Here is a 26,520-nt window from a genome sequence, read left to right as displayed (position 1 = left end):
GCAAGGGGGCGGAGTTTTATTTTACAGTCATGGCGGCTTCGAGTTCGGGCTCAGGGCAGCGGCGATCGGTTGGTACTGTGGGGCAAGAGGAGCTGCGGCGGTTAATGCGAGCAAAACAGCGCGAGTCGGCTGCGGGGAAAAGGAAAATTGACTCGCCCTACGTCAGATATCCTACCTTTTCTTCGCCCTAGGTGCTTCTTTTTTTGCGATGGGGAGCGTTTTTGAGTTTTATCTGTCGGTTGCTGACTGGAAGTGAGGGTGGACTAAATTTTGTTGCTCGCCTCCCATTTCTGAAGGGTAGTTGAGTACTGAGTTTTCTGAACTATAGCAGTCAATAGCATGTTATCCAAATCCGAAATAAAACACAAAGAAGACTTTGTACATCAGAGTTTATAATCTAATCAGAATGTCTGTTCCCGAAAACGAGAGGAGTGGGTTAACCCCCTATTCTGCATTGCAGAGTGTCACTGGCAAAAAAGCTTTTGCATTTTCTTTAAGCTCTTCCCCCTTAGTTCTTATGCCTGTATGTGTTTCTCCTACTGCTACAGCAAGCCTGGCCAGATGTGTAGTGCACCATATTGAGGAAGGTAGTAGTAAAATGATTTGAGAAAATACCTACTTGCAACCTAGTGGCCAGTTTACATTTTAGTGAAGACCAGAATCCTCCAACAGTCAGTACACGGTTTCCTTCATTCTCTACTATTCAAATTGCAAGCGCTGTTGCATTTTTGTTGATTTGCTGTATTTTTGTTGATAAAGAGTAGAAGCTGCATTGCTATGTTTTGTTTCAGTAAAAGATAAACAATAAATAAAGTAATAACATTTTATTTAGGCATGTGAGGGAATTTAAAGCCTGCACTGAACAATGCTTACTAAACCAAACAGATTTTTAAAAAGTAAATATAATCTGTGATCAGATTGCGTTAGTTACATGCACTTGGTTCTTTTAGAAGTTCAGTGAAAAACTTAGCAATTCAGGTATTGTACAATACTTGAAACATTAGAGTAGTTACAGAATACAATGCTAATTTTTCAGAGTAATGTTTAAAGAGTGCTGTAGTTTTGAGAGATTATATTTTCTTAATTGCAAGAACTACATATAATAATTTGGGGAATTTAAGTTGCTCTCTGTGCAATGTGTCAGTGAAGAATGAACTGTTGTGGCAAACGCATGCTCTTGGAAAGCAGCACAAGGAGGTAAGAGAAGTTTAATGTGTATCATACTTTAAGAATACGAGTTAATTTTTTGCTTTTAATATATGTGGATTTGGTCCTCTGCCATACTTTCATTTAATATCTTGTTAAAATAGTGGAAACATGCAGTGCATCCACATGAACCTAAAGAAATACTGACTTGGTTAGCTCAGTGGTCCATTTAGCCCAGTACATGCAGGAAGCCTATAGGAGAGCAATAAAATAATGGCATGTTGTAGTCCCTTTTAAAAAATTGTCATAGAAGATCTAATTATTTATCCAAATTTATTTATCCTATTGAAATAAATGGGACTTAAGGAGATCCATTGACTTCAGTAAACCTCTTCCAACTGTAACTGATTCTGATACTTAGTATTCTTTCTTTATGGCAATTGTTTTTCTAGTATTTGTATTTTTTAAATTTGGGCAAAACAGAACCTAAGATCATGAATTTATTTATATAGAAAATGAAATTGATTGATTTTTCTGTTGATGTTATTTTGCAGTAGAACAGTATTTAAAAAATGAGATTTAATGCTGCTGTATATTGGGTGTAAATTTGTTCTTGTAAAAATTTCCAGCGGATATATCTGCTGGTTTGAGAGCCAGTTTGGTCTAGTGGTTAAGGCTTCAGGCTAGAAACCAGGAGACTGTGAGTTCTAGCCCTGCCTTAGGCATGAAAGCTGGCTGGGTGACTTGGGACAGTCACTTTCTCTCAGACCATGACATCAGGCTTGGGGACAAGCTGGTCAGTCAATTCCTGTTGCAATCAATGGATGAACATTTGGTTGATCTGAAAAAATGGACCCTGCACATGCAGGAAAAATGCTAGGAAGGAAAACAAATTATCTGCTGGGTTTTTTTTCTAGAGACTAGAATCATTAAAAGATATTAAATATTCTACATCCAGACCATTTTCTGACACTTCATCTTCTCTCAAAAGAAAAATGTCAGAGACAAAATCTCCAGAACAGAAGAAAGGAAAAGGTACAGAAAAACTCTTTTGTGCTTATTATACTTTTAATTTGATTTGTGGCCTTTTAAATCTACCTGACAGTTAAGGTCTGTTGCATTCACGTTTGTTGAATATCTTATGTGCTTGCTACGTCTAAAGTTAGGTTGTAGAATGAAGCAATGTTCCATGAACCTAGTTAACATTGTCATTTCTGGAACTGATAATTTGATGCTTACAGCAGCATTTAGGTGGCGGACATGGCCTTTGCTCTAGGTTACTGTGGGTCCTCTTTAAACCATCTGGTTATAGACTGGCAATGCAGCAGCACAATATCTCTTAGGCTTTAGGATGTTGAAGCTATGAAGCAAAAACAAAACAAAATAAGCCCCATGCCAGGATCACTCTTTTTATTGAAGAAGAAAGCATAATACGAGAATACCACATTAAAACACTGGGAAGGGGGAGAGATAATAAGTTTATCTAGTGGATTTAATCTTGTTTAATTGAATTATTATTAGGTAAGCAGCTAATAGAAAATTATGAGACTACGCAGTAGTAAATCTTCAGTTTGTGACTATATATGGTATTGTGCAAACTGATGTTACAAGTTGGCTTTGATCACTTGCATTTTTGCTTATTAAGATCTGCCTGTAAACAAATTGATCAAACTTTTGTCAGAAAAAATATTTTGACTGACAAGCACAATTGTCACTTGAAGTTGATGGTGAACTAATATGGAAAAATGAGTGTTTTTCAAACCTTCCAAACTATGAATTAGCTCCAGATTGAATTTGTTGCACAGAATATATTTAAATCATTTTAAACTTAAAATACTTTATTTTTCATGTCATTTTTTGTTGGGACCTAACTACAAGTAACACAAGTAATTCTTTTTGCATATAATTTCTATACAAGAGGAGGGGAAGTAGGGATGATTGCACTAGTTCTTGCTCTTACCATTCTCTCTGTGGAATTTCTCCAAATTGTTCTCCAAATTATAAGAATGATGAGGGAGAGTGTATTCATTCTCACTCCCCTCATTTTATGTATGAAGCCTACACACTAGGAAAATAATAAGACGTTTGTTTTTAAGTCTTTCTCTTTGCCTGAAGATCAAAAGACAGAGGGGAGATCTGGTAGCAGCCCTCAGATATATAAAGGGTTGTCATATAGAGGAGATAGTACATTTGTTCTCTCTTGCCCTGAAGGGCAGGAGCAAATTTGATGGATTAAATAGATTCGGATTGAATATTAGGAGAAATTTCCTGACAGTAAAAGCTGTCAACTAGATGACTTGCTGTATTCTCTTTCATTGGAGGTCCTCAAAGAGAAGCCGGATAGTTATCTGAAATCTTAAATAATTTTATTGCTTTTTAATTAATAGCAAAAAGAATAAAAACCACAAAAATAATAATACACGAGAAGAAGGAAAAAAACATTAAAAGGTGGTATTAGTGCTATGGATTGTTATTCCAGCAAAGAATCCTAAATTGGATAATTAATTTGTCTTTGTGCAGGAATCCATTTTTTAAAAAAAATGACAAATGGTCAGCCTTTGATTACTGCTGTTAGTCATCACAGCACCTTAGATGAATTTGTCTTGCTTTGCTGGCAACCACACGTTCATTGCGTGACTACACATGAGATTCACCCATATACTTTTATGTTGCAATGTCCAATGGCCTGTATTCTCTGTCCCTGAAGATGAGCTGACAGGAAAGAGTTAACTCCACCACTTCCAGTTGGAAAGCAGAGCTAACTTTATGAAGAAGAGGGTGTTTTTCCTTTTGACTGTATAGAGGCTGAGAAAAGAAATGGATTGCAGTTGGTCTCTTAAGTAGTTAAAAAAAAGGTTGTAAAAAAATGTTATGTACCTTAGGATGACAGTGCTGGAATTTGATGACAGAATAGCTTTATTTCAGCAAAACAATATTTTTGTTTTCAGAAATAGGAGCAGTTCAAGAGCTATTTTTCAGATGTTCTGGATGGTTTTAAGGATAGGTATGGCGGCAGTTTGTAGATTGAAAGAAACAGATATGATCCAGTAGAATCAAATTGAAAGGTGATTAAACTCCCAATATTAGAACCAGTAAAGGTGTTTCAAGTTAATAATTTTATTTTATTTCATCATGCAATAAGAATAAATTATATTTATGAACTGTTAAACTATATGGGAATATAGCAGACTTGGCTTGTGGCACATTCCCTTCCCCCTTCATTTTCCTCTATTGCTGTCTTCCATCTGACTTAGAACTCAGCTGTTTTGCTCCCACCTATTTATTTATTGCATTTTAAGGCTGTCCACTACAATATATTTAAAAACTAAACTTAACAGTAAACATAATGGGGAGAACAGATATACCTTAACTGAAACAGGCACTGCCAACCAGATGAGCACCCTCCCTTCTGTCTCAGAGACTGATGAAAAACTCAGGTTTTCAAAGACAGTTCAAAGCTTGCAGAGTTGTGGCAGTCTGAACTTCCATGTGCTGTGGGATGTTGTTTGAAAGGTCAGGGTGTCTCAGCAGAGAAGGCACACTTCCTAGATCCCATCAGAAGACATTGCTTAATGGATGGGAAACAAAGCTCATCTGTTCTGTTGGATCTTTCATGGTGGACAAAAATGATGGGAGAGAAGTACCCTCTCTCCAGGCCATATGCTGTGAAGGGCTTTATAGGTGATAACCATCACCTTGAATTATAACTGGAAGCTTGCTGGTAACCAGTGCAGTTTGCGTAGCAGAGATATTAACATTGGTATACTGAGGTGTGACTATAACTGTTCATGTTGCTGTGTTCTAGGCCACATGTAGTTTCTGAGTGGTCTTCAAAGACAGCCTCATATAGAATGCATTGCAATAATCCACATGTGAGGTGACCAAGGCATGAGTGACAGTAATAAGGGACTCTCAGTCCAGGAAAGGGCACAACTGGTACATCAGATGAATCTTTGTGAAGGTCTTCCTCTTTGAGCAGGAGCTGCAAATCCAGGAGGACTCCCAAATTGCACATTGGTTCTGTTTGGGGAAGTGCCATCCCATTTAGAACCAAAGATGGAGAATCTGGCACTGGAAGAACCATGCATCCATTAATAACACCCAAATACATAGAAATGGTGGTGTTGAAAAGAGGCAACCAGTTCACAGGCCTAGGAGTATATTTCAATTGGCTAATGCTATTACTTGCCTCTCCTGTCTTCTTTTCTTTTGCCAGTTTAGCAGCCAACTTGTTGGCAGCAATAAATTACTTCCCTATAATGGTTGTGGCTGCAGTGACAAGAACAAACACGCATCTGCTACTCTCATAGCTCCTGCTTTCTGGATTGTGTCAGTTTCCACACTACAGGAAATGCCTCATAACTGGAACACCTCCTCTGTTATCACCAACCCCCTTGGTTGCTCACTAAGTCACAGTACTCTTTTTTGTCTTTGTTTCTATTTCCCTCTTGTTCCCTTACTCTGCTCTTTGCATGTTTTTAGATGTGGATATTTAACTAACTTACTTAACTCTTTGCAATCTAATGCATCATTAAATGTAACCATAATGTTGCTCCTTTGTCCTTATCAACTGTAGCATGAAAAGAAAGCATGCTCAGGTTCTATTTGTCATTCTTGTATTCAATTTTTTTCCTTTTTCCTTTCCCTTTTAAAATTGTTTTTACTCTTTCAGCTGGTATTTCTTTTGAATTTCTCTCTGTTGTTGTGCACTTGATGATTATTTTCTTTCTATTAATTTATTTTTGATTTCAACAATACTTAACAGCTGAGTATTTTGCCACCAGATTAAACAATGAGCTCCAGGTCTTTTTTAGCAGTGTCTCAGGATACTTTTCAGAGAGTTGTTTCTGCTCTCAATAAATTATACTTGTATGAAAATAGCATCCAGAAAAGCTAGGTGAGTTGTTAAAGGACAACCTGCCATGGTAGCCATTTTGATGGAATCAAGTACAAGCACTGCAGCTCTTTCCCTCCATTACCCCTTCCCCCTGATGGTTACTATAGCCAGATTGAATGGTACTGATTGTACAGTTTATATTGGAAAGTGGGAGATTGCGCTGTAACATTTCAGTGGAGCATTCATTATTTTTCTTCTTCCCTCTGCTCATTTCCTCAATTAGCTGTTCTCACTCTCCTTCCTGCACTTAATTTGCAAGCATGCACCTCATCCCCTTCTTCCCATGTCCTCCCCTTGCTTTGCTTTTCCAATAATTTCTCCTCATTCTTGCATTTTGTCATGTTTTCCTTTGTGCTGAAGGTCCATTTTGGTCCAAATGAGGTTTGAACAGAGTGAATAATGTATTTTTCTGGAATAAATGTTACAAAAAGCAGTGAACCACTCCTCTAACAGTATGTATGTGTCATTCCTTCAAGGTAGTCCAGACTAGGAAACCAAAGTCATGCATGCTAGCACTACTTGTATTATACTCAACAAGTAACAGTAACAGAATCTTGCAAGTCTAAATAACCATCCCCACTTCCTCCCTTTATCTTTGTGAAAATTAGAGAAGGCCTTATTTAAAATGCTTACTCAGATTACAGTTCTCCCCTGGACTCAGATTTCTTTTATCTGACTGTTGCTTGGTAGCAGCTCTTCTTCCTGTTCCTCAAGGTTATTTCTTCTGCCCAATACATCATGTGAGATGCTGTGTACATATGGGAGATAGTATATGACTGAATGGGCTATTTTGGAAAGAACAAATGCTTTTTATATCTTAAACATGGAATTCAGGAAATGGGGGGTCCTGTAAGTGCCCCCCATGTAAGTGCGTGTCCTTGCCAAAATTGAAGTTTAAAGTATTACATGAGTATTATTGTATAAGTTTGATCTTTCTTCTGTCTCCAACTACCATTTTAATCTTTCTATGCCAGTCCAATGATCTCAGATAGCACAATCCATTATTCTAGAACCTACTACCATGAAATGGGGGGAAATGCTGAATAACAAAGTCTAAAAGAAATTAATAGCAATAAAGCATTCAGGTGTGACACAGGCATTCTGTTATAAGATGAGGATACAGTAGGTATGGGAGCTGAAGATGAAAGGCAAATGCCTCCTTCATGGATATAAACCCATTGTTCCTTTTTGGAAGCGCTAAAAACTATATGTTTCAGTTAAAAACAGATTTGCTATAATCAGGTAGCATTCTGAACCCAAAGAAATGCATCGTATTATGGCTTACCATGACAAACTAGTTACAGACTATACTTAGATACTAGTTTTTACAATTTTCTGAAGGATCTGATTTGTTTATTTACTTGTTTATTTGTTTGTTTGAATTTCATACTACTGCAGTCATATGATTCTAAAGTTTTTTTTAGTTTTTTAGGCTATTCTATCATCCTTTCTACCAAGTAAATATTCTTAGTTTTCTGAAGGAAGTGCAGCATATAAACTGCTGGTTTCTGTTATTCTTTCACCAGGAGTAAAAACCAGAATACTCCTATTTTTCTGTACCTCCATGCCTCTGCCTTTGCCTTTATATTTTAAGCTACTCTGATACACAAATTATTCTTCAAAACACTAATTTCTTCAAAACATTCACATAACTTACTAAATCTGTTAACTGGATTAACAAAATAGAATTGCTATGTACACATAATATTGCAGCTTAATGACAGCTTTAATCAGACTAGATATTAATACTGTGGTTGAGCTTTTGCACAGCTCACTGAAGTATCAGCTGCTCAGGGGGAAGTATCAGCTACCTGGGGGAAGTATTTGATCATGCTGCCAGATTTCATGTCAAGCTGAGCAATAAATGTAGACTGTTCAGAACTTAAAAGCAAGTACTTACTTGCTTATAACAGAAGCTCATAGAAATGACACAGCTAGAACCCAATATTGCTTTACTGCAGACTAGAAAGAAGTCAGAAATATGCAGAAGATGTCTGCAGAACATCAAGTCATATATACAGTATGTATCTGCTCCAGGATTTAAATTCTAGGCTGTTTTGTCTCACCTTTTTGAGTCAGTGGAAAATTTGTCATTCTCTTCCCAGCAGTGAGATTGAGGCCATCTGGTCAATGTTTAAATAATGGTACTGCCTGGCCTCAGCCCTAACACATGCATCAGATACATCAAGTGCAGAATTATCAGGAGCATTTAATAATTTATTTAGACAAACTGCATCTGTTTAATGTCTACCAAGATATTCTCTTCCAGCATCAGCCACAGAGACCAAAGCAAAATTATGGGTACGTAAAGGCCAACTTGTAAAGCTGTAATATTCAAGCCTGGACAAAGTTTTTACAAGTATATGTCTATCTTAAATTATAGTTTCTGTGGGTTTTGGTGCTGAAATGAAAATTACAAGCCTCTTTAACCCTTGTGTTAAATTGAACACAATCAAGAGTTTCTTGATTGTTGAAGGTCTTGTAGTGGAATTGTATATGTGAATATTCAAAATTTTGCCATTGGACAGTTTCCTTTATAGAGAATACCACTGTAATTCTGATGACATAATGCTTAGTTGATCACTGAAGCTCAGCGTATCTTTAGAAATGAGAGCCGATTTGATGTAGTGGCTAAGGTGTTGGGCTAGAAATCAGGAGACAACTGAGTTCTAGTCCTCCCTTAGGCATGAAAGCCAGCTGGGTAACTTTGGGACAATCACTCTCTCTCAGCCCAACCCACCTCAAAGGCTTGTTGTTGTGGGGAAAATAGAGCATTAAATATACCACCTTGTGTTGATCAAAAATAAGGGTGGGATAAAATCTAATAAATAAATATAAAGCTTATTTTTCTACTCAGTCTATAAATTTGATACAAATCTGATAAACATCTATTTTTTTTCCCAGATTGTAGTGACCATCCACAAACTGCTTCTTCTGAGTAAGTTGTTGTTAGCTCTTTTTTGCATTCCCCCCTTCTGTTCATAGGTAAGGATATAGAATAGACATTACCCTCTCTATTTTTTGTACAAAATTGCTATGAAGAGGAAATGGCTATCAGTTAGGTTTAAATGTTTCAGTGTGACAAACTAGTCAGGTTTGTTAGCTGTTTTGTTGCTGCATTCAGTTTTCTGCAGAGGTTTAGGATATAGTGCCAGTATATTAAGAAGCTCTTTTTCTAAGCAGTTTATTGCTTGGAGGTAAACACCACAGAATAGTAATCTAAAATAGTCTCTGTTACAATAACATTTCCATGCACAGTATTCTACAAGAATGAGAGGTACTTACTTTAAAAAGTGTTCAGGTTGTTTCTGTTATGCTCTGAGTAATGTTATTCATGTAAGGTAGGTTGGCATGAGAATTGAGACACTGTAGCTCACAAACAGTTGGGTTTTTAGACATTATGGATTACACGTATCCATAATAAGTAATGAATGACTTAGCATTCATAGATACCATGAATGAATTAGCATTCATAGATACGATCAGATAACTATGGCAAAAAAAAACATGCCTTGCTATGGGACAAACCTATTTTGCAGCAGCTCTGCTATCACAGGAAGGCAGTTTTCAAAACAAAAGTAGAAAAACCAGCTGAATATGCTTGAATTGATTGTCTAAGTTCTGACTTGTATTGTGATTGTATTTTTAAATTTTTGTCTTTCTTTTTTAGGCTGCCAAAAGATTTTTTTGGCAAAATTGAGCAAACAGTAGTAGAAACAATATTTACAAAAGGTTCAAGTGGTGTATTACTAGGAAACGATGAAACAGATGCAGGGAAGATAGAAGAAATGGCAAAAGAAATCAGAGAGAGCAACATCAAAACTCCATTGCCAACCACAGCTCACTGTGGATCAACTCCGGGCCTTGTTCCAAAAGCAGAACTTGTAGCCTGTTTATCATCAGGTAAGATTAGCATTCATAGATACCATCAGATAACTATGGCAAAAAAACAAACCCTATGATCCAAGGTCACTAGAGCAAAGATGATCCAAATATGAATACAAGCTTCATTTATCTTGAAGAAACAGTGTAGCTTCTAGGAATATGCAAAGCACTTTCATACAAAATCAAAATGATGACATGGTATAATATGTCATGTGTTATTGTTCATCTGAGGTGGTATTTACCTACTTTTGAGAACTGCTAAGAACCAGATGATTTTTATTATGCCCTTATACGTAAAACCATAGAACTCAAAGAGGGTGTACTTTCTTTTTCACATGACTGTATATCTATTTTAGTAGCAAATTATATATTTCTCAGGCAGTGCTTCTTTTAAGTATATCTTTGTGTTTTGTAGACTATTTGGACAACAGCACTTCAGCTACTTCTCTGCTGCCCCATTCAGGATCTGTACAGAAGACAGAATCACAAGAAAAACTTGTTCAAAGGTCAAATATCCAGTGTAAAAATGTTTTAATCTGAATTATTTTGCCCCCTTAGAGTTAAGTATAGACCAGTACATTTGATTTAATTAATGCTGTCAGAAAATTAAATCACGTACTATAGCATTTCAGGTAGTCCTTGCCGAGCAACCACAATTGGGACTGGCAACTCCATAGCTAAGTGATCTCCTCAAAATTTATGATAAATTTTTATATTAACTTGTGTCCTCAATTTTGTGTTGTATTCCATAAATATATTCCAGATATATCTGAGATTTGGGGCAGGGATTCCTCACTGAGCACCTAAAAAACAATGCCAAAGTCTAGAATGGTTTTATACTGTTTTGTGCTACAAGACAAAGTTTTTTACCTCTGCACGTCCAAACATTATCCTCTGCAGTTTTGACAGGAAGTGTTTGCCATTGTTTTCCTTACATTCACACAAGCTTCAAATAGAAAAAGCTTTGCATGGAGCCCCTTTAAAATAAGCTGAATTATTTCTGGATATATAGCATCTGTTTATTTTATGGTGCCTAAAGGATTGCATCTAGGTTTCCAGGTCTAGTTTAAATTATCTCAACAAATACCTGGGTAGCATATGCTTAATGCTGTTTCACTCTAATTTACACTCTGTACTTACTTGACCTCCCATTATCATATTTAAAACAGTTAATTTGGAAGCACAGTTGGAAGTTCGGAAGCTTCTGGTGGAGGTAGTATGTTTCCAGGTGCAATTCAAGGTGCTGGTCCTTTAAAACCCTGTGTGACACAGGGCTTTAAAGTTAGTTAGTTGTGGAACTACCTTTCCCTGAGGGTTTTTGTCTGGCCCTCCAGGTCATAGTACTTAAATTTAGGCTAGTTATAATTGAGACATGAGCTTGGGTCAGCTTATTTAACTTTTAGCTCAATTAAGACTTATTCCAACTGATTTAGCTCTTCTCATTCACCTGGAGGGTTTTCCATCTCTTTGGAAGAGGGCATTATATGAAATACTTCACTTAGATGGGTTGTTTCCAGATTTTTAGTATCTTTGGGATTTTATACAATGAAAATGACTCTTAGATAATACGTTTGGAAGAATTTGTGGTTCCCTAATATTTTAATCTGGAAGGTTTAAGAAAAAGTGTGCTCCTAAAGGTTATCCTTAAAGCTTTCTATTCCCAAACCATTGGAGGATCTTTGCACTGGTGCATTTCAATGTGTTGCTCTTAGCTCTACTTAGGAAGATATTTAAAACACTTGTGTTTTCACAGATGGAGTGATGTAAAAATGGTGGGACATGTTCTTTTGTACTGCATATTTTACAGAGATACTTCCTTTTTTTATAATCACTCCTATTTCAGGGAAAATTCAACAAGTTCAATAAATGTTACATATATTCTGTCACTTCAGTTCTCAGTTATGAGCAATTGCTTAGGCAATACAGAAACGTTTTACCAATTCAGTTAGTTTTGGTTGGTTTTAGTTGAAATCTGTATTTGGTAATGTAAAGTAGACATGTCATATTTGTGGCTGAAGTTATAATGGCAATGTATTTCAAATTTACCTTGTTTTTGTTAGCCTTTGTGCTGGTCTAAGTCCATATAAAAATCCATCCACTTTGTAATGGACCCATATATTCGAAGATTTTGGATATTAAGTAAAAGGACATCCAGAGGTTAATATAGATTATTATTTTCAATATTTTTATTAAAGAAGTTTTCAACAGAATGAAAACAATACAAATTTTTGAATTGAAGAAAAAAAAATAAGGAAAAGTAATAAGAAAGTGTATAAGAAAGAAAGAAAAAGAAATAGAAAAGGAAAAAAAAGAAAAAAGTAATGAAGAAGTGCCTTCCTATCTCCTTAATAGTTATAAGTACATTTATATTCTACCCTCTCTCTCTCTAGGTTACATCATAATTTCCTTCTTTCCATAATCTACCCTTTCTAATAATCAAATCCATTAATCAGTTTTTTTATTTTTTCAGCAAAAAGTTCATAAGGAGTTTCCAGTCAGAAGACATGATGAAAACTCCTTAATCTCACAACACATGCACAGACTCAACCATAGTTTCAACTGGAAAACTGGGAACATCTTAGACCAAACTAAATCCCCAAACACTAGGGAATTCCTGGAAGCTTCACATTCAGACCAGTCAGCCATCAATAGACACATGGAGATAAACCACACTTACACACCATTCGAAAGAGAGGATAAAAACTAAGAAGGAAACGAAAAAACCAGAACACATCCAAAAAGACCAGAACACATCCGCTCCAGCAACCAACACGCAGATAAGCAGGGATTAACACCAGACAAACAATCAAGCAGAAAACAATACCCTCATCAAGGAACTACCAAGGAGAAAACCACACCCTCAGCAACACTGACAGGGCAAGCTACTGTATATAAACAGGGAGCAAACCCCATACTCACTAGCACTGATGATGTTACAGTAATGAAACATCTGCAAGCAAACAACCAAACTCAGAGAGCACCAAAGAACTCCACAGTTCAACCCTGAGCCACATATATTCTATTGGAACATAATTCCTTTCAACTACATGTTTTCCCACCGTTCCAACAATATGTTATACCAAAGTTCTTAGCCCATTTTATCATACACTCTTTTACTTGTTCTTCCTCCATTTCAGATTTCAGCAAAAGTTTATACATTTTAGGAATTACATGTTCATCATTTGCACATAATTCAACTTCAGTTTCTGTCTTCTGTTCAATTCCAAATGTCCTGTTACCTATCTTAAATCTTTCTCTTAAATATGCATACAAAAACCATTGAAAACTAAATCCCTCTACGGCCAGTTGTTCTCTTGGTTTCATCTTACATTCTCTATGCTCTTGTTTTAACATCTCTTGTTAAGTTAGCCATTTCTCTTTACCTACTGTTTCTTTCCTATAAAATACTTCTTGTACTGAGACCCATAAAGGCATTTCAGGCAGTCTTGGTTTATATCTATTCCATATTCTCAAAATGGCACTCTTAAAAAAGTGATTTTTAAAATGTACATTAGCCTTAACTATCATACCATAGAAAACCATGTCATTCCAAACCTCAGATTGTGCCTTCTAGTTCTAAAATTCTTTTATTTCATGAATGTTAATTGATATTATTACCTTTTAAAATGGCATTATATTTCTTAGCTATCTTTAAACACTTTAAGTAACATTACATTACTTATTTTGTTTTCAGTTAAAATATTTCATTTGTTATGAGGTAAGCAATAACTATTGCCTTAATATTTCAGAAGAGAAAACACTGCAGAGGCCTTACCAGAGGGATTTTTTGATGATCCAGAAGTGGATGCAAAGGCAAGTATTATTTCTAATTGTTTCAGCTCATATCAGTTCTTTGAGGAACCAGCACATTTTAGTGGCTAGACTAAAGTCATGTTCACCTTCAGCCATAGAAACTGACTAGGTAATTTTGGCCAGTCACATACTCTGTGTCTCACTTACCTCACAGGTTGTATTATTGTTGTGGGGATAAAATAAAGCAAGATCCCCATGGAAGCCCCCTTGAGATCTCAGAGAAAAGGCAGGACATAAATCTAACAAGCAAACAAATAAATGAACAATCCAACTAGCTCTGGTTACAGTAATGATGTATTTATCCATACAATTTTTGAAATGCTTCTTTGTGTCTTGATTGATATTGTAAAGTTAATTGATACTGTACATATTGTTATTGATATAGTAAAACCTGAGTAGTTTTCTGTAGATCTAATTTTCTGTAAGCTAATGTTGAATGCCTTTTATGGTATGTTCATTGAAACTGCAACAGTTAGAATGGAATGGAGCAGTTATACATGGTTCAAAATTGGGAAGGAAGTATGCCAAGGTTATATGTTGTCTCCTTTTAATTTAGATGAAGAATATGTAATGAGAAATGCTGGAAATATTGCTGGGAGAAACTTCAGCATCCTCAGATATGCTGATGGTATCATTATGATTGCCAGAAGCAAGGGAGACTTCAGGTGTTGAATGTGAAAGAAGAGAGCACAAAAGCCAGTCTGCTGCTCAAAATTAACAAAAAACAAGATTATCTCAACAGGCAAGGCCAGTCCAGTACAAATAGCATACTAATGGTACTCAGCTCCAAATTTCTTGATGATCTCTTCCATTGGTTTAATGCAGATACTGAAAAGCAGAAAGCTATTACTTAGCTCACTGAATATTTTGGCAGGGCCAAGACTCCTGTTTTTGACAATTCAGTTGCTTTTCCCACATTTGGAATAGGTTGGAAAAAGATTCAAATTTGATCCAAGCGCTTACAAAAAAGTTAACATTATGGGACAACCCAATCCTTAAGGTTGCTGGCAAATCATTCTTTTGGGCACAAAAAGACATTATTAGCTTAGCTTACTGCTTATTTTTTATTGCTAATGAGTTTTTCAAAATGTTTGATGTTTTGCAAAAACAATTTGGACTATTAAAGATTGCTCAGTGGCAATATATTGAGCAGTTAAATTATTTCTTGACTGTTCCATTTGGGCATGATAATTAGCTGTGAAGTTCTTAAATTAGTAATATAACTAGAAAAATTCCTAAATGTACAGTTAAATTTTATGTACTGTTTTAAAGTTGTCTTACCTTTACAAGTACAACATTAGTATACTTATATCTTTTCACCCTGAGCCAGCCAAGTGAGTCTGTTGAGGTTCTGTCCCAGTATCTGGAGGCTGTTCGGGTCTGGATGGGAAGGAACCGTTTCCAACTGAATCCTACAAAGACCAAGTGATTGTGGATGTTTGGGCCACCCAGATCTGGGGATATTCCATCTTGGATGGAGTAGCACTTCTCTGTTCAAGAGTGGCGTGCAATCTGGAGGTCTTCCTAAACAGCTCCTGCTTAATGAACAAATGGCTGCTGTGGCCAGGAAGGCCTTTGCACAGCTCCATCTGATGTGCAAGTTGTGTCATTTCCTAGATTGGGAGATTGTTCAGACAGTCACTTAAAGCCCTGGTCATTGGTGACTTGAATAGTGCATCATGCTCTACATTGGGCTGCTCTTGAAAATCACCCAGAAGCTTCAGCTGGTCCAGAATGGAACAGTGCTGGCAGTGACGGGCATGCCTCAATATGCCTATGTAACACTCCTATTTTGTGAGCTGTACTCCTTGCCAGTTTGCTTTTGGATGTGGTTCAAGGTGCTGGTCATTACCTATAAACCCTTACCTGGCATAATGCCTGGTTACTTAAGGGACTGCCTACCTCTCATAATATCTGCCTGGCCAGTTTGATCCAGCAGTGTTGGAATTCTCTGAATTGCTTCATTTAAACAATGCAACCTGTTGGGACTCTGGAAGCATGCCTTCTCTCTCGCAGGGCTTGCCCTCTGGAATGAGGTTCCATGAGATCCTTGCTGGTGTTTTGATGGGTCTGGGAGACCCGCCTCTTTGCTCAAGTCTTTGGCTAGGATGGGTGTACCCCTTTCCAAGGAGTGTGTTTTGTTGCTGCCCAGGTTTTTTGCCATCTTGTTTTTTTACTATTGTACAATTGTATTGTGTTTTTTCCCCCCTTTATTTTATTTGTGAACTGCCCAGAGTTGTTGGGCGGTGTACCAGTTTAATAAATACTAATAATTTTATTTATGTATTTATTGATTTGGTGTCTTTGAGATAATGTTGAGTACTGGCAACTACTTGGATCAGTCCCTGGATAATTTGCAAGTAATTTAGAAAAATGAGTTGCCATATACTGTTTTAATAAATCAGAAGGCTAGGGTTTTAAAGAATGAGGGTTGAATGAAAATTTATGCCTCCAGTGTTATAAGTTGCCAAAATATGGTAGTATTGATGTGCTAGAAGCTTTGATGTATTTTCTAGTACTTGTTCTTTCACTTCAGTTGGAGGGAAATTGGACTGAAAACAGATGGAAGTAGGGAAGTTGCAGTGAGTACTTGTCAGTGCTTTCTAAGCAATGCACCATGATTGCATTTTTGACTGCCAAAGGAGTGCCTCCAATTGAAAATTCACCACTGAATGCAAATTGTTTATGGTGATGACTGTGTTGATGTGAGTATTGTGCATCTGGGCCAAAAAATGTAAAAATAGTGAACTGGAAAGTGCTGATTTGCATGCTCAAGAAGAAAGTGGACAACCTATGATAGCAATTGACAAGTTTCATATGACAAAGTTTGATGAACCAGTTAGTGAGACACTTTGGTTGATCACTCAAAGAGAAAGTGCTGTCCAGCTGACAATTTTACAGGAATGTGTGGGTCACTTTATTGATATTCTCCTATATAAGAAGGTTGTGGAAGGAGGGTTCCCTGAATGCTGATGAGAGGTGAAGCCTACAAGAGTTGAAATTTGCTAGCAATTGTTGTCAAGCTACAAGAATGAAAGTGAGGAATTTATTCACAAAATTGTCATAGCTGATGAAATATGGGCTCATCATGATCCAGAAACAAAGTATCAGTCCATGAACTGTTATCAGAAAGCTTAATATGTGGAAAAGAAATTCAGAACTGAAGCATCAGGAAAAAAAACTCTCATGCTTGCAGTTTTTGGAGCACAGATGGTGTTATTCACATGGATTTCCTTGAACCTGGCACCACTGTCAACTCATTGTAACACTCAAAACTGAAACAATGATTAAGCAGCGTTTGGAAGCACAAGAAGGAAATTTTGCTGCAACATTACAATGCTAGGCCTCACATCTCATTAAAACCCAAGAGGCATTTGCAAAGTTGTATCTCACTATCTTAAACCCATCTGGCACATAGTCCAGACTTGGTACCATGCAACTTCCATGTTTTTGCAAAATTGAAGAATGCCTTCATAAGCATCTTTTTAATGAAAGGGGTGGAAAGGATGAAGGATCTGGTTGAAAAAAGAAAATGTGGAGTTCTTTTGTATCTTTAAGAAGGTTGTCCATCATTGGCAGAAGTGTGTAATGAATGGTGGTCATTATGTGGAAAAGGAAAAGTAACAAAAGAGCTCATTACAAGGATTATTTTCCTGTTTCATTTACAGACAGTCCCCTACTTATGAACTTTCGAGTTGTGACCTTTCACCTATACAAACAAGATGGACCCAAAAGTCGGGAAAAGGCAGGAAAGTTTCTGGTACGCCACAAACTAACCCTTTCCCGCTTTCTCCCGCCTTCTGGAAGGTTGGAGGTTTGCACTGGAGTTGGAGTTCCTGGAAAGGGTTAGTTTACCGGGTGAAGCAGGAGAGGTGGCAGTGGCTCCCTGTGCAAAGGGACAAGCCAGTGGGGCACGGCATGCTCTGTCACCAGATGAGTCAGGAGAGGTGGCTGTGTTCCCTGGGTGAAGGGATGAGTCAGTGGGGCGTGGCACACTCCATCGCTGGGTGAGGCAGGCAAGGCAGTGGTGGCTCCCGCATAACTGCTCCCTTCGCCCAGGGAGCCACCGCCACCTCTCCTGCTTCACCCAGTAAACGAACCCTTTCCAGGAACTCCAACTCCAATGCAAACCTCCAGCCTCCCATATGTAGTGCACCAGAAACTGACCCTTTCCTGCCTTCTCCCGCCTTCCAGCAGATTGGAGGTTTATGTTGGAGTTTACAGCGCACGTTGGAGAGTGCACTCTTCAGCCTTCCTCCTGCAAGGGCCAGCAGTTTCCAATACAAGCTGCAGAGTGCACGCTTTGCCTGTGCTCATCCTTCTGCTTCCTCCAGTTCTGCCACCACCCTGAACAGTGCCTCCCGCACAGCTGCCCTCTTCACCTAGGGAGCCACCACTGCCTCTCCTGTCTCGCCTGGCAACAGAGTGTGCCGCACCCCACTGGCTCATCCCACTGTACTCTCCACAGTCTGTGTGCTATTGCTTCTCACATTGGCAGCAGAAAATAGGGCTCCTCTGCCTACACTGCTGCCCTGCTTCCTGCCTCCTCTTTTTTTTTTTTTTTTTTACTTTTTACAGTACTTTTTGCTTGATTTGACTTATGAACAAAATGGACTTATGAACAGCCACTTGGAACGTAACCTGTTTGTAAGTAGGGGACTGTCTGTATTAAAATATCTTTATTTAAAGTGAAACTATGGAGGTGGAGGCTTTACTTTTCAACCCTTGTATATTGCTAAATATTATTTTGAGGAAAGAATAAATGCAGAAAACAAGTAGAATCACTGCATTATTTAGCCTGAAGTATCATGTATTCTGCCAAGAAAACTGCAGGGACCTGTCCAGGCAGTTTCTGAGAATTGGGCACGATTGAACAGATTTAAAAAAATCATGTATTCAGGAAAGGTTTTACTAACTGTCTTATCACTTTCAGGACAATGAAGTTGCTAATTTGCAAACTTGACTTTCACTCCTTACCTTTTTTATCTGATCCATAAAACTAGAGGGAATGTAGCTTCATGCATCTCCCATATTTTTGTTGGTCCTCTCCACCTTTTGTGCAATACCCTTGCACTCATATTTATTTCAAGAATGAGAGACGGGTTAGTTGAAACTAACTTTGAATACTGACTTTGAATATTATGTCTCTGAGATTACTTTTAAAGAATAATTGCATGTTTGTGGAAAAGATAAATTGTTTTTGAGACTGAAGACATAATACAAGAAGTAATTTAAAATGGCATTTAGAGATATCTTTGAAGAACTGTGTCAGGATATTGAATCAATTATGTCAGCTATGTTGTGTTTTTCTGAGAACAGTTCTCAGAACAAGATATGCAGCAAAACTTACCCGAGGAAAACATGGATGAGAATCTAAATAAGAACTTTTCACCAGATATAAAGGAAAAACTGGATGAGAATTTGAAAATTAAGAAGGAAATAAAAATGATTATCCTAGAGGAGAGCAATTGGAATAATTTCTTTTTGTTGGAGTGACGAGAGATTGTTTAAAGTACTGAAGAAAGTTCCAACGAAGGTCAACTACCATCTGAATGGATTACAGAGAAAGATTGTTCTGTATAGAAGAAAAAAAGGAATATAAAATCAGTTTATTCAGCCAGGTATAAAATGGGACATGTTATTCTGGCTGGTTCTTTTTGGATTTGCTTTTCCATCTTAACTGGAAAAAAATATGGTACACTGAATTTGTTTATACTTAATATGGTGTTTAAGTTATTTCCTTTATTATTTTATGTACCTCAATTTCATAGTATGCAAGTTGGCTTAGTATTTAATTGTCTTTTTACTTAAAAGTAAGGAGGTTTGATCTTGTTTTCTTTAAAGGAGAAACTTTCTGTCTGTTATGCTAAATATCAGTTTTTTGTGGATTTGCTGATAATTTAGAGTTGAGATATGGAATGTTTATCAGAATGGGATAAGTTGTTATTTAGGGTAAAAATATTGTGTATTGGAGCTTGTCTTTTGTAAAGAAGAAATGGTCTCTTTTTATTATGTTAAACATTTCTTTTACTTTGTTTATACTGGGATATTGGGACTATTTTATGCCTTTTAAATGGGATTTTGTTTTATCTAAGAGTGGAGATGTGGAATGTTGAATTTTATATATGTTAACTAATGTTAATATTTTAGAGCTCTGATTGGACTTTTTGCTGACAATTGGATGGGAGAAGAGATTACTTATTTGATTTGCCTATTAAGAGATGGATTATGGGATGAACAGTTGTATATTGACTAAATAAGAAATGGTGAAGAGATTATGGAATTGTTTATACTTGTCATGATATGGGTGGAAAATCACTTTTTTGGGGGGTAGGATTTTTTTTTGTTTCATTTTCTTACAACTTTTTGTCTTCTTTTCACTTGTATTCTTTTATTGTTCTATCTAAAACTCTTAATAAAATTATTGGAAAAAAAGATATGAAACCAATAGTGGTCTTTCAGTTGTTGATAAGAAATAGGAAAATAAGGTAAATATAAATAGTATATATAGTTGTGTGTGTAGTATATATAGTCAAATTGTCAGCATTACTGGTGCTGCATTAATTGTTAATGCAGTTAATTAATGCAGCATTATTGGTGCTGCATTAATTAATTGCTGCATTAATTAATTGCACAATTACAACATTAATTGTGCTGCATTCTCCTACTAAATTTCTGAATGTTGGGTACCTATTAAAAACCTGTTGGGTGGGAGAGACTTTTCTGGAAATAAATATTTCTCCAGTGTCCATTCCCACCTCCCCCATCTTTTGCTGGCCAAGTTCTTTTTAACTGGGTATAGTAGGAATTGAACTTTGGACTTTCTGCATGCAAAAGAAGTAGTGTGCCACTAAAGTAGAGGAAAAAAAAATTCTAACTGGAACTTAATTCATGGAGGAAAAGAAATCTGCTAATAATTATTGGGCAAGTTAGAGGTAGGGAGATTCCACATTTAGGGGCAGTCTACCACTGAAATATCTGGAGAAACAAAAGATACATATGACATATCAATAATAACCCTTATTGAATTTTTATTTTGGTTTGGGCATTTGTGTACATTCTAGGTGCGCAAGGTTGACACTCCAAAGGATCAGATGGACAAAGAATGGGAGGAATTCCAGAAAGCCATGAGACAAATCAATACAGTAAGTTAGTGTTTCCTGTTTGAAATTAAAGCAAATGCAGAAATGAAGCTTGGCAGAAGTGACCTCGTGTTGCATTTGCTGACTGCTTTATCAATGAAATTTATTTTATTAAGTAACTGCAGTCTGCATTTTTTCTCTCTACAAATAATTAAGAGATGAGATTTAATTACAGATGAAATTATTTTAAAAGTTGTAAGAAGAAGTTTACCGTTTCCTTCTTTTAATTTTGCTAATATTTTGTGTACATAAAATGTAATACATTTTCTAAAGCTAGAATTGTTTAAAAAAATGTGGACATTTTCTCATTTGTTCTCTGGTTCAAGTATCTGTCAGGATTTCTTTATTTTTAAAATCTTAAGGAGTTGTCTCCAGCATCAGCTTTAAACAACTGTCTCTTTCATTAACAAGTAAAAATCCCAATATAGTTTCCTACAAGTGTACTCAGCAGCTTAACAGGGACTTACAATGATATGTAGGTAGATTATTGAGTCAAAGTAGAATCTTGATTTTCTGCAAAATTAATTTGAGTAGAGTGGAAGGAAAATTCTGCCATTCCCTCTCTTTCCTTCCACCCCCCATAATATATTGGATGCAACACTCAAAATATGGCACAAATCACCCTTTAGTACAGCCAGCATGGCTGTGTGTGTCTGTAGGGCTGGGATCAGTAGGGTATCCCAGAATTGTGCAAATAATGTCCCCCATCCCAGGCTCCCCATATATCCACAGCGTGGAAGCACGAACAAAAACAGGGCCCAGACACCTCAGTCTCATAGGAGGACAGAAGAGCAGCATCAACTGGCTCTATGCAAGAAGGACATGTGAATGATCACATCAGCCAGTCATCAATGCAGTTTTCATGGTAGGTGTGTAGACAAGGCAGGAATTGGATGGGATCTCCATATACAAATCCAGCATACAGATTAAACACGCCTTGATTTTCTTTTCTGATGGCTCTGGGCCCAGATCAAACATTCCTTTAGGAAGGTGCTGAATTAGTCCAATGGTTTGAGCTAACTGGATTTGCTCTTCTGTTAGTTGTGTGGCAAGATGTGCCTGGCTAGGCATGGGGTGATAACACTGGAATTGGAGTGTGATCCTGGTGAGGGGGGGCAATGCGGGGTGGTAGAGGTGGGTCTCCAGCCCAAGACTCACCTCACTGCCTGTAGAATTGTTGAGTAGCAACAGATCAGCTGTCTGCAAGGAGAGGCAGCCCCCCCCATCCCCGTTTACTCCAGGCTGCTGCCAGGTCCAGCCCAGGCAACCTCCATTCATCAGCCTGTGGCTTTACCCAAACCATTTGCATCTAATGTATAAATTTTCTGGTTTGTATCAGATTTAATATTCTACTTCATTATTATTTTATTGGGAGGTTTGTCTTACCAACTTTGTGGCAAAAATTTTAATTTTTTTTCTATTTTAGTTTTAAATAGTATACAATTATATAATATACTATACTACTCTCTACTCTCAGTCACTCATGCCCTGGTCACCTCTTGAATGGATTATTGTAGCACACTCTACGTGGGGCTGCCCTTGAAGAACATCTGGAAGCTGCAATTGGTGCAAAATGCAGCGGTGTGGGCAGTTATGTGTGCTCCTTGATCAGCACACATTACAGCTCTGCTCTGCAAGCTGCATTGGTTGCCAGTTTGCTTCCAGGTTCAATTCAAGGTGCTGGTAATGACCTTGAATGACATGGGGCTGGATTATTTGAGGAACCACCTCTCGCTGGTTATATTTACCTGTCTTTTCACATCCAGCAGAAGAAGCATGTTATAGGTCCCATCTAAGAATGTCCAGAATGTCATTTGATGGGACCTGGAAGGAGAGCCTTTTTTTGCCATGGCACCCACCTTTTGGAACATTATCCCCTCAGAGGTTAGATTGGCCCCGGCCCTACTAGCCTTTTGGAAGGCTCTGAAAACATGGTTTTGCCAGCATGCCTGGGGAACTGGCTGTGGTGCAGAGCTACTAGATGGCTATATTGATTGTGACCCATGACTTGTACTTTCCCGCTGATTACGTTTCATGGCTTTAATTTGGCTTTAATGGTTTTACATGTTTTTGCTTTTTAAATTGTATTTTGTTTACTCTTTTCTGTTGTTTTAATTGTGGGAGCTGCCCAGGTCACAAATATAAACATAAATTGAATACAAATATAAATTGAACAAATACTATATTGTATTATTTTATTGTTTTTCTTCTTTTTTCTTTTCTATACTGGTCACTGATTGTAATAAAGTATCCATATGTCTTGTCTGTCCATCCATCCATCCATAATATACCTTGCTACATGCTGGTCTTTATTTTATTTATGAATGGTTTTAAATTGATAAGTTGCTTGTAACTCTTTCTTTTATAGTGCCCATTACAAAGGAAATTCTGAAATATGTTGGCTTTTTAAATAAGTATTTTCCCACTGGCACTTGGGACATTCTCCTTTCTTTTGGGGGGTGGAGGGGGGATTCAGTGCTTGACCCCTTTTTTCTTTTTGCCATATCTCTTTCAAGGGTTAAGGTTTAGGAGGGAAGGTTTTGCTGCCAGGAGATCAATTCCAGATTTTTTAACTACAGTAAAAAGAAAGGAATCTTTACATTGGCATATTTCTCTATGGTCCAAGAAAGTCAGAAGAGAAGTATCCCCAGAGAGTTGACTGTAAAGCTGCTATATCCTTTTTAATTTTTTTTTCTGAGTTAGATTTCAGAAGCTATAGTGGCTGAAGAAGATGAAGAAGGGCGACTTGACCGTCAGATTGGAGAAATTGATGAGCAGATGTACGTAGCTCAAACTTTGTCTTAAAATGCTGCTTGCGAACAGTGTTTCCCAAAAAATACTTTAGTAACTTTTTTTGTTGGAAGTAATGTTGTCTGATGTCGTATCATTTCTTTATCCAATTTCATTTAGATTTATAGATTTAAAAGAATAGTTCAGGGCAGTGTTACTGAATAATGTATGAAAAACTTAGTTTTAAAACATCCGTGTTTGTTTATGTGAAGGAATTACACACTCTCCTCCAAAAAGAGTGGAATTTTAAATTAGAACAAGCCAAAGCAACAGCATGCTGACAATCTGTTGACTCATTCCTCTAAATCATATTTAATTGTCAGGCAGATTGTAACTAATATGCTTTGCAGTTTTGGGGTCTTTTTATACCTAACACATTCATCACATAGATGCAGCAGAAAATAATTTTATAGATAAGTTTCTGGCATATACAGTCAGGTCCAGAAATATTGGGACATCGACACAATTCTAACATCTTTGGCTCTATACACCACCACAATGGATTTGGAATGAAACAAACACAATGTGCTTTAACTGCAGACTGTCAGCTTTAATTTGAGGGTATGTACATCCAACTCAGGTGAACGGTGTAGGAATTACAACAGTTTGCATATGTGCCTCCCACTTGTTAAGGGACAGAATAATAATCATAAATCAAACTTCCCCTTTTTAATACTTGGTTGCAAATCCGTTGCAGTCAATCACAGCCTGAAGCCTGGAACGCATAGACATCACCAGACGCTGGGTTTCATCCCTGGTGATGCTCTGCCAGGCCTCTACTGCAACTGTCTTCAGTTCCTGCTTGTTCTTGGGGCATTTTCCCTTCAGTTTTGTCGTCAGCAAGTGAAATGGATGCTCAATGGGATTCAGGTCAGGTGATTGACTTGGCCATTGCATAACATTCCACTTCTGTCCCTTCAAAAACTCTTTGGTTGCTTTTGCAGTATGCTTCTGGTCATTGTCCATCTGTACTGTGAAGCGCCGTCCAATGAGTTCTGCAGCATTTGGATGAATGTGAGCAGATAATATTGCCTGAAACACTGCAGAATTCATCCTGCTGCTTTTGTCAGCAGTCACATCATCAATAAATACAAGAGAAGCAGTTCCATTGGCAGCCATACATGCCACCACCATGCTTCACTGATGAGGTGGTATGCTTAGGATCATGAGCAGTTCCTTTCCTTCTCCATACTCTTCTCTTCCCATCACTCTGGTACAAGTTGATCTTGGTCTCATCTGTCCATAGGATGTTGTTCCAGAACTGTGAAGGCTTTTTTAGATGTCATTTGGCAAACACTAATCTGGCCTTCCTGTTTTTGAGGCTCACCAATGGTTTACATCTTGTGGTGAACCCTCTGTATTCACTCTGGTGAAGTCTTCTTTTGATTGTTGACTTTGACACACATACACCTACCTCCTGGAGAGTGTTCTTGATCTGGCCAACTGTTGTGAAGGGTGTTTTCTTCACCAGGGAAAGGATTCTTCGGTCATCCACCACAGTTGTTTTCTGTTGTCTCCTGGGTCTTTTGGTGTTGCTGAGCTCACCGGTGCGTTCCTTCTTTTTGAGAATGTTCCAAACAGTTGTTTTGGCCACGCCTAATGTTCTTGCTATCTCTCTGATGGGTTTGTTTTGTTTCTTCAGCCTAATGATGGCTTGCTTCACTGATAGTGACAGCTCTTCGGATCTCATCTTGAGAGTTGACAGCAACAGATTCCAAATGCAAATAGCACACTTGAAATGAACTCTGGGCCTTTTATCTGCACATTGTAATTGGGGTACTGAGGGAATATCACACACCTGGCCATGGAACAGCTGAGAAGCCACTTGTCCCATTACTTTTGGTCCCTTACCAAGTGGGAGGCACATATGCAAACTGTTGTAATTCCTACACCGTTCACCTGAGTTGGATGTACATACCCTCAAATTAAAGCTGACAGTCTGCAGTTAAGGCACATTGTGTTTGTTTCATTCCAAATCCATTGTGGTGGTGTATAGAGCCAAAGATGTTAGAATTGTGTCGATGTCCCAATATTTCTGGACCTGACTGTATATTTGTATATCTAATCTGCAGTGATCAGATTAGCATTTAGTATTCTGCACTGTAAATCCTAATTTGTATAAAGTAGGTAGAAGTAATAATTAAGAGGATTTGGTGGCTTTAAGATTTTTGTCAATATAAATTATTTTGATTGGCTAAGTTTTGGAATAAGAGGCAACAAAAATGCAAGGAAGCTAACTTTCAAGTTTATTTTTCAGAGTATCTTCTTTCCATTTCTGACCAAAAAAAAAGTTCTAATTCATATATAAACACATTTGTTCTGCCATATGTAATCCAAACAATATATACCAACTCAGGTCTTTGCTTCAGTGTTGTCCTCTGATACTTTCTTCATAGATTAGACTGAACCTTAAAGCAAAGGTACAGAAAATTTCCCTTACAAATATACAATGTATAGAAGTACCAAAGGTACTTTGCATAATATTGCATAGTTTAGGGGTTTTCAAACTTTTTCAGGCTACAGAAAAAGTCTGTTAGTTAAAAAAAAAAAAACAACTTCCCAGAACGTCTGAGCAAGAGGAAAAGCTCTAGTGATTTTTTTTTTTTTTTTTTGCCCTTAGTCTGTCAAGGAATCCCATCAAATTCTCGTGGAATCCTAGGGTTCTGTGGAATAGACTTTGAAACCCCCTGGTATAGTAGGTATGTGTAGGAGGGAAAAAACAGCTCTTCCCCCCTTCTTCTTCTCCCTATCCAGCTTTTTTTTTTCACCCTTGTCTTTGAACAACTGAAAAATTTTAAGTTTTGTTCTGCCAAATTATGGCTGATCCAAACTGGTTCAGCAGAACCT

At 37.4% G+C, this 26,520-nt stretch overlaps 1 protein-coding gene and 1 pseudogene across 1 annotated transcript in view; one reads left to right on the top strand and one right to left on the bottom strand.

The window, feature by feature from the left end:
• The window catches only part of ZNF830 (zinc finger protein 830), a 29,472-nt gene continuing 2,952 nt past the window's right edge, over positions 1-26,520 (top strand). The window contains exons 1-9 of the mRNA XM_088146056.1: positions 1-170; positions 1,102-1,197; positions 2,064-2,181; positions 8,948-8,981; positions 9,714-9,946; positions 10,344-10,434; positions 13,678-13,741; positions 20,806-20,886; positions 23,587-23,663. Coding sequence (XP_088002182.1) covers positions 30-170; positions 1,102-1,197; positions 2,064-2,181; positions 8,948-8,981; positions 9,714-9,946; positions 10,344-10,434; positions 13,678-13,741; positions 20,806-20,886; positions 23,587-23,663 — 935 coding nt within the window. The 5' untranslated portion in view covers positions 1-29. The remainder of the gene's footprint in view (positions 171-1,101; positions 1,198-2,063; positions 2,182-8,947; positions 8,982-9,713; positions 9,947-10,343; positions 10,435-13,677; positions 13,742-20,805; positions 20,887-23,586; positions 23,664-26,520) is intronic.
• LOC148217201 (RING finger protein 11 pseudogene) lies at positions 21,551-22,161 on the bottom strand (annotated as a pseudogene).

This window comes from Python bivittatus, unplaced genomic scaffold, assembly GCF_059951505.1.
Source record: "Python bivittatus isolate LINGU-HERP-01145 unplaced genomic scaffold, Pbiv_v1 ctg000000_np1212, whole genome shotgun sequence".
NCBI classification, from domain to species: Eukaryota; Metazoa; Chordata; class Lepidosauria; order Squamata; family Pythonidae; genus Python; species Python bivittatus.
The sequence above is the reverse complement of the archived record's forward strand: the minus strand, read 5'-3'. Positions and strand labels throughout refer to the sequence as shown.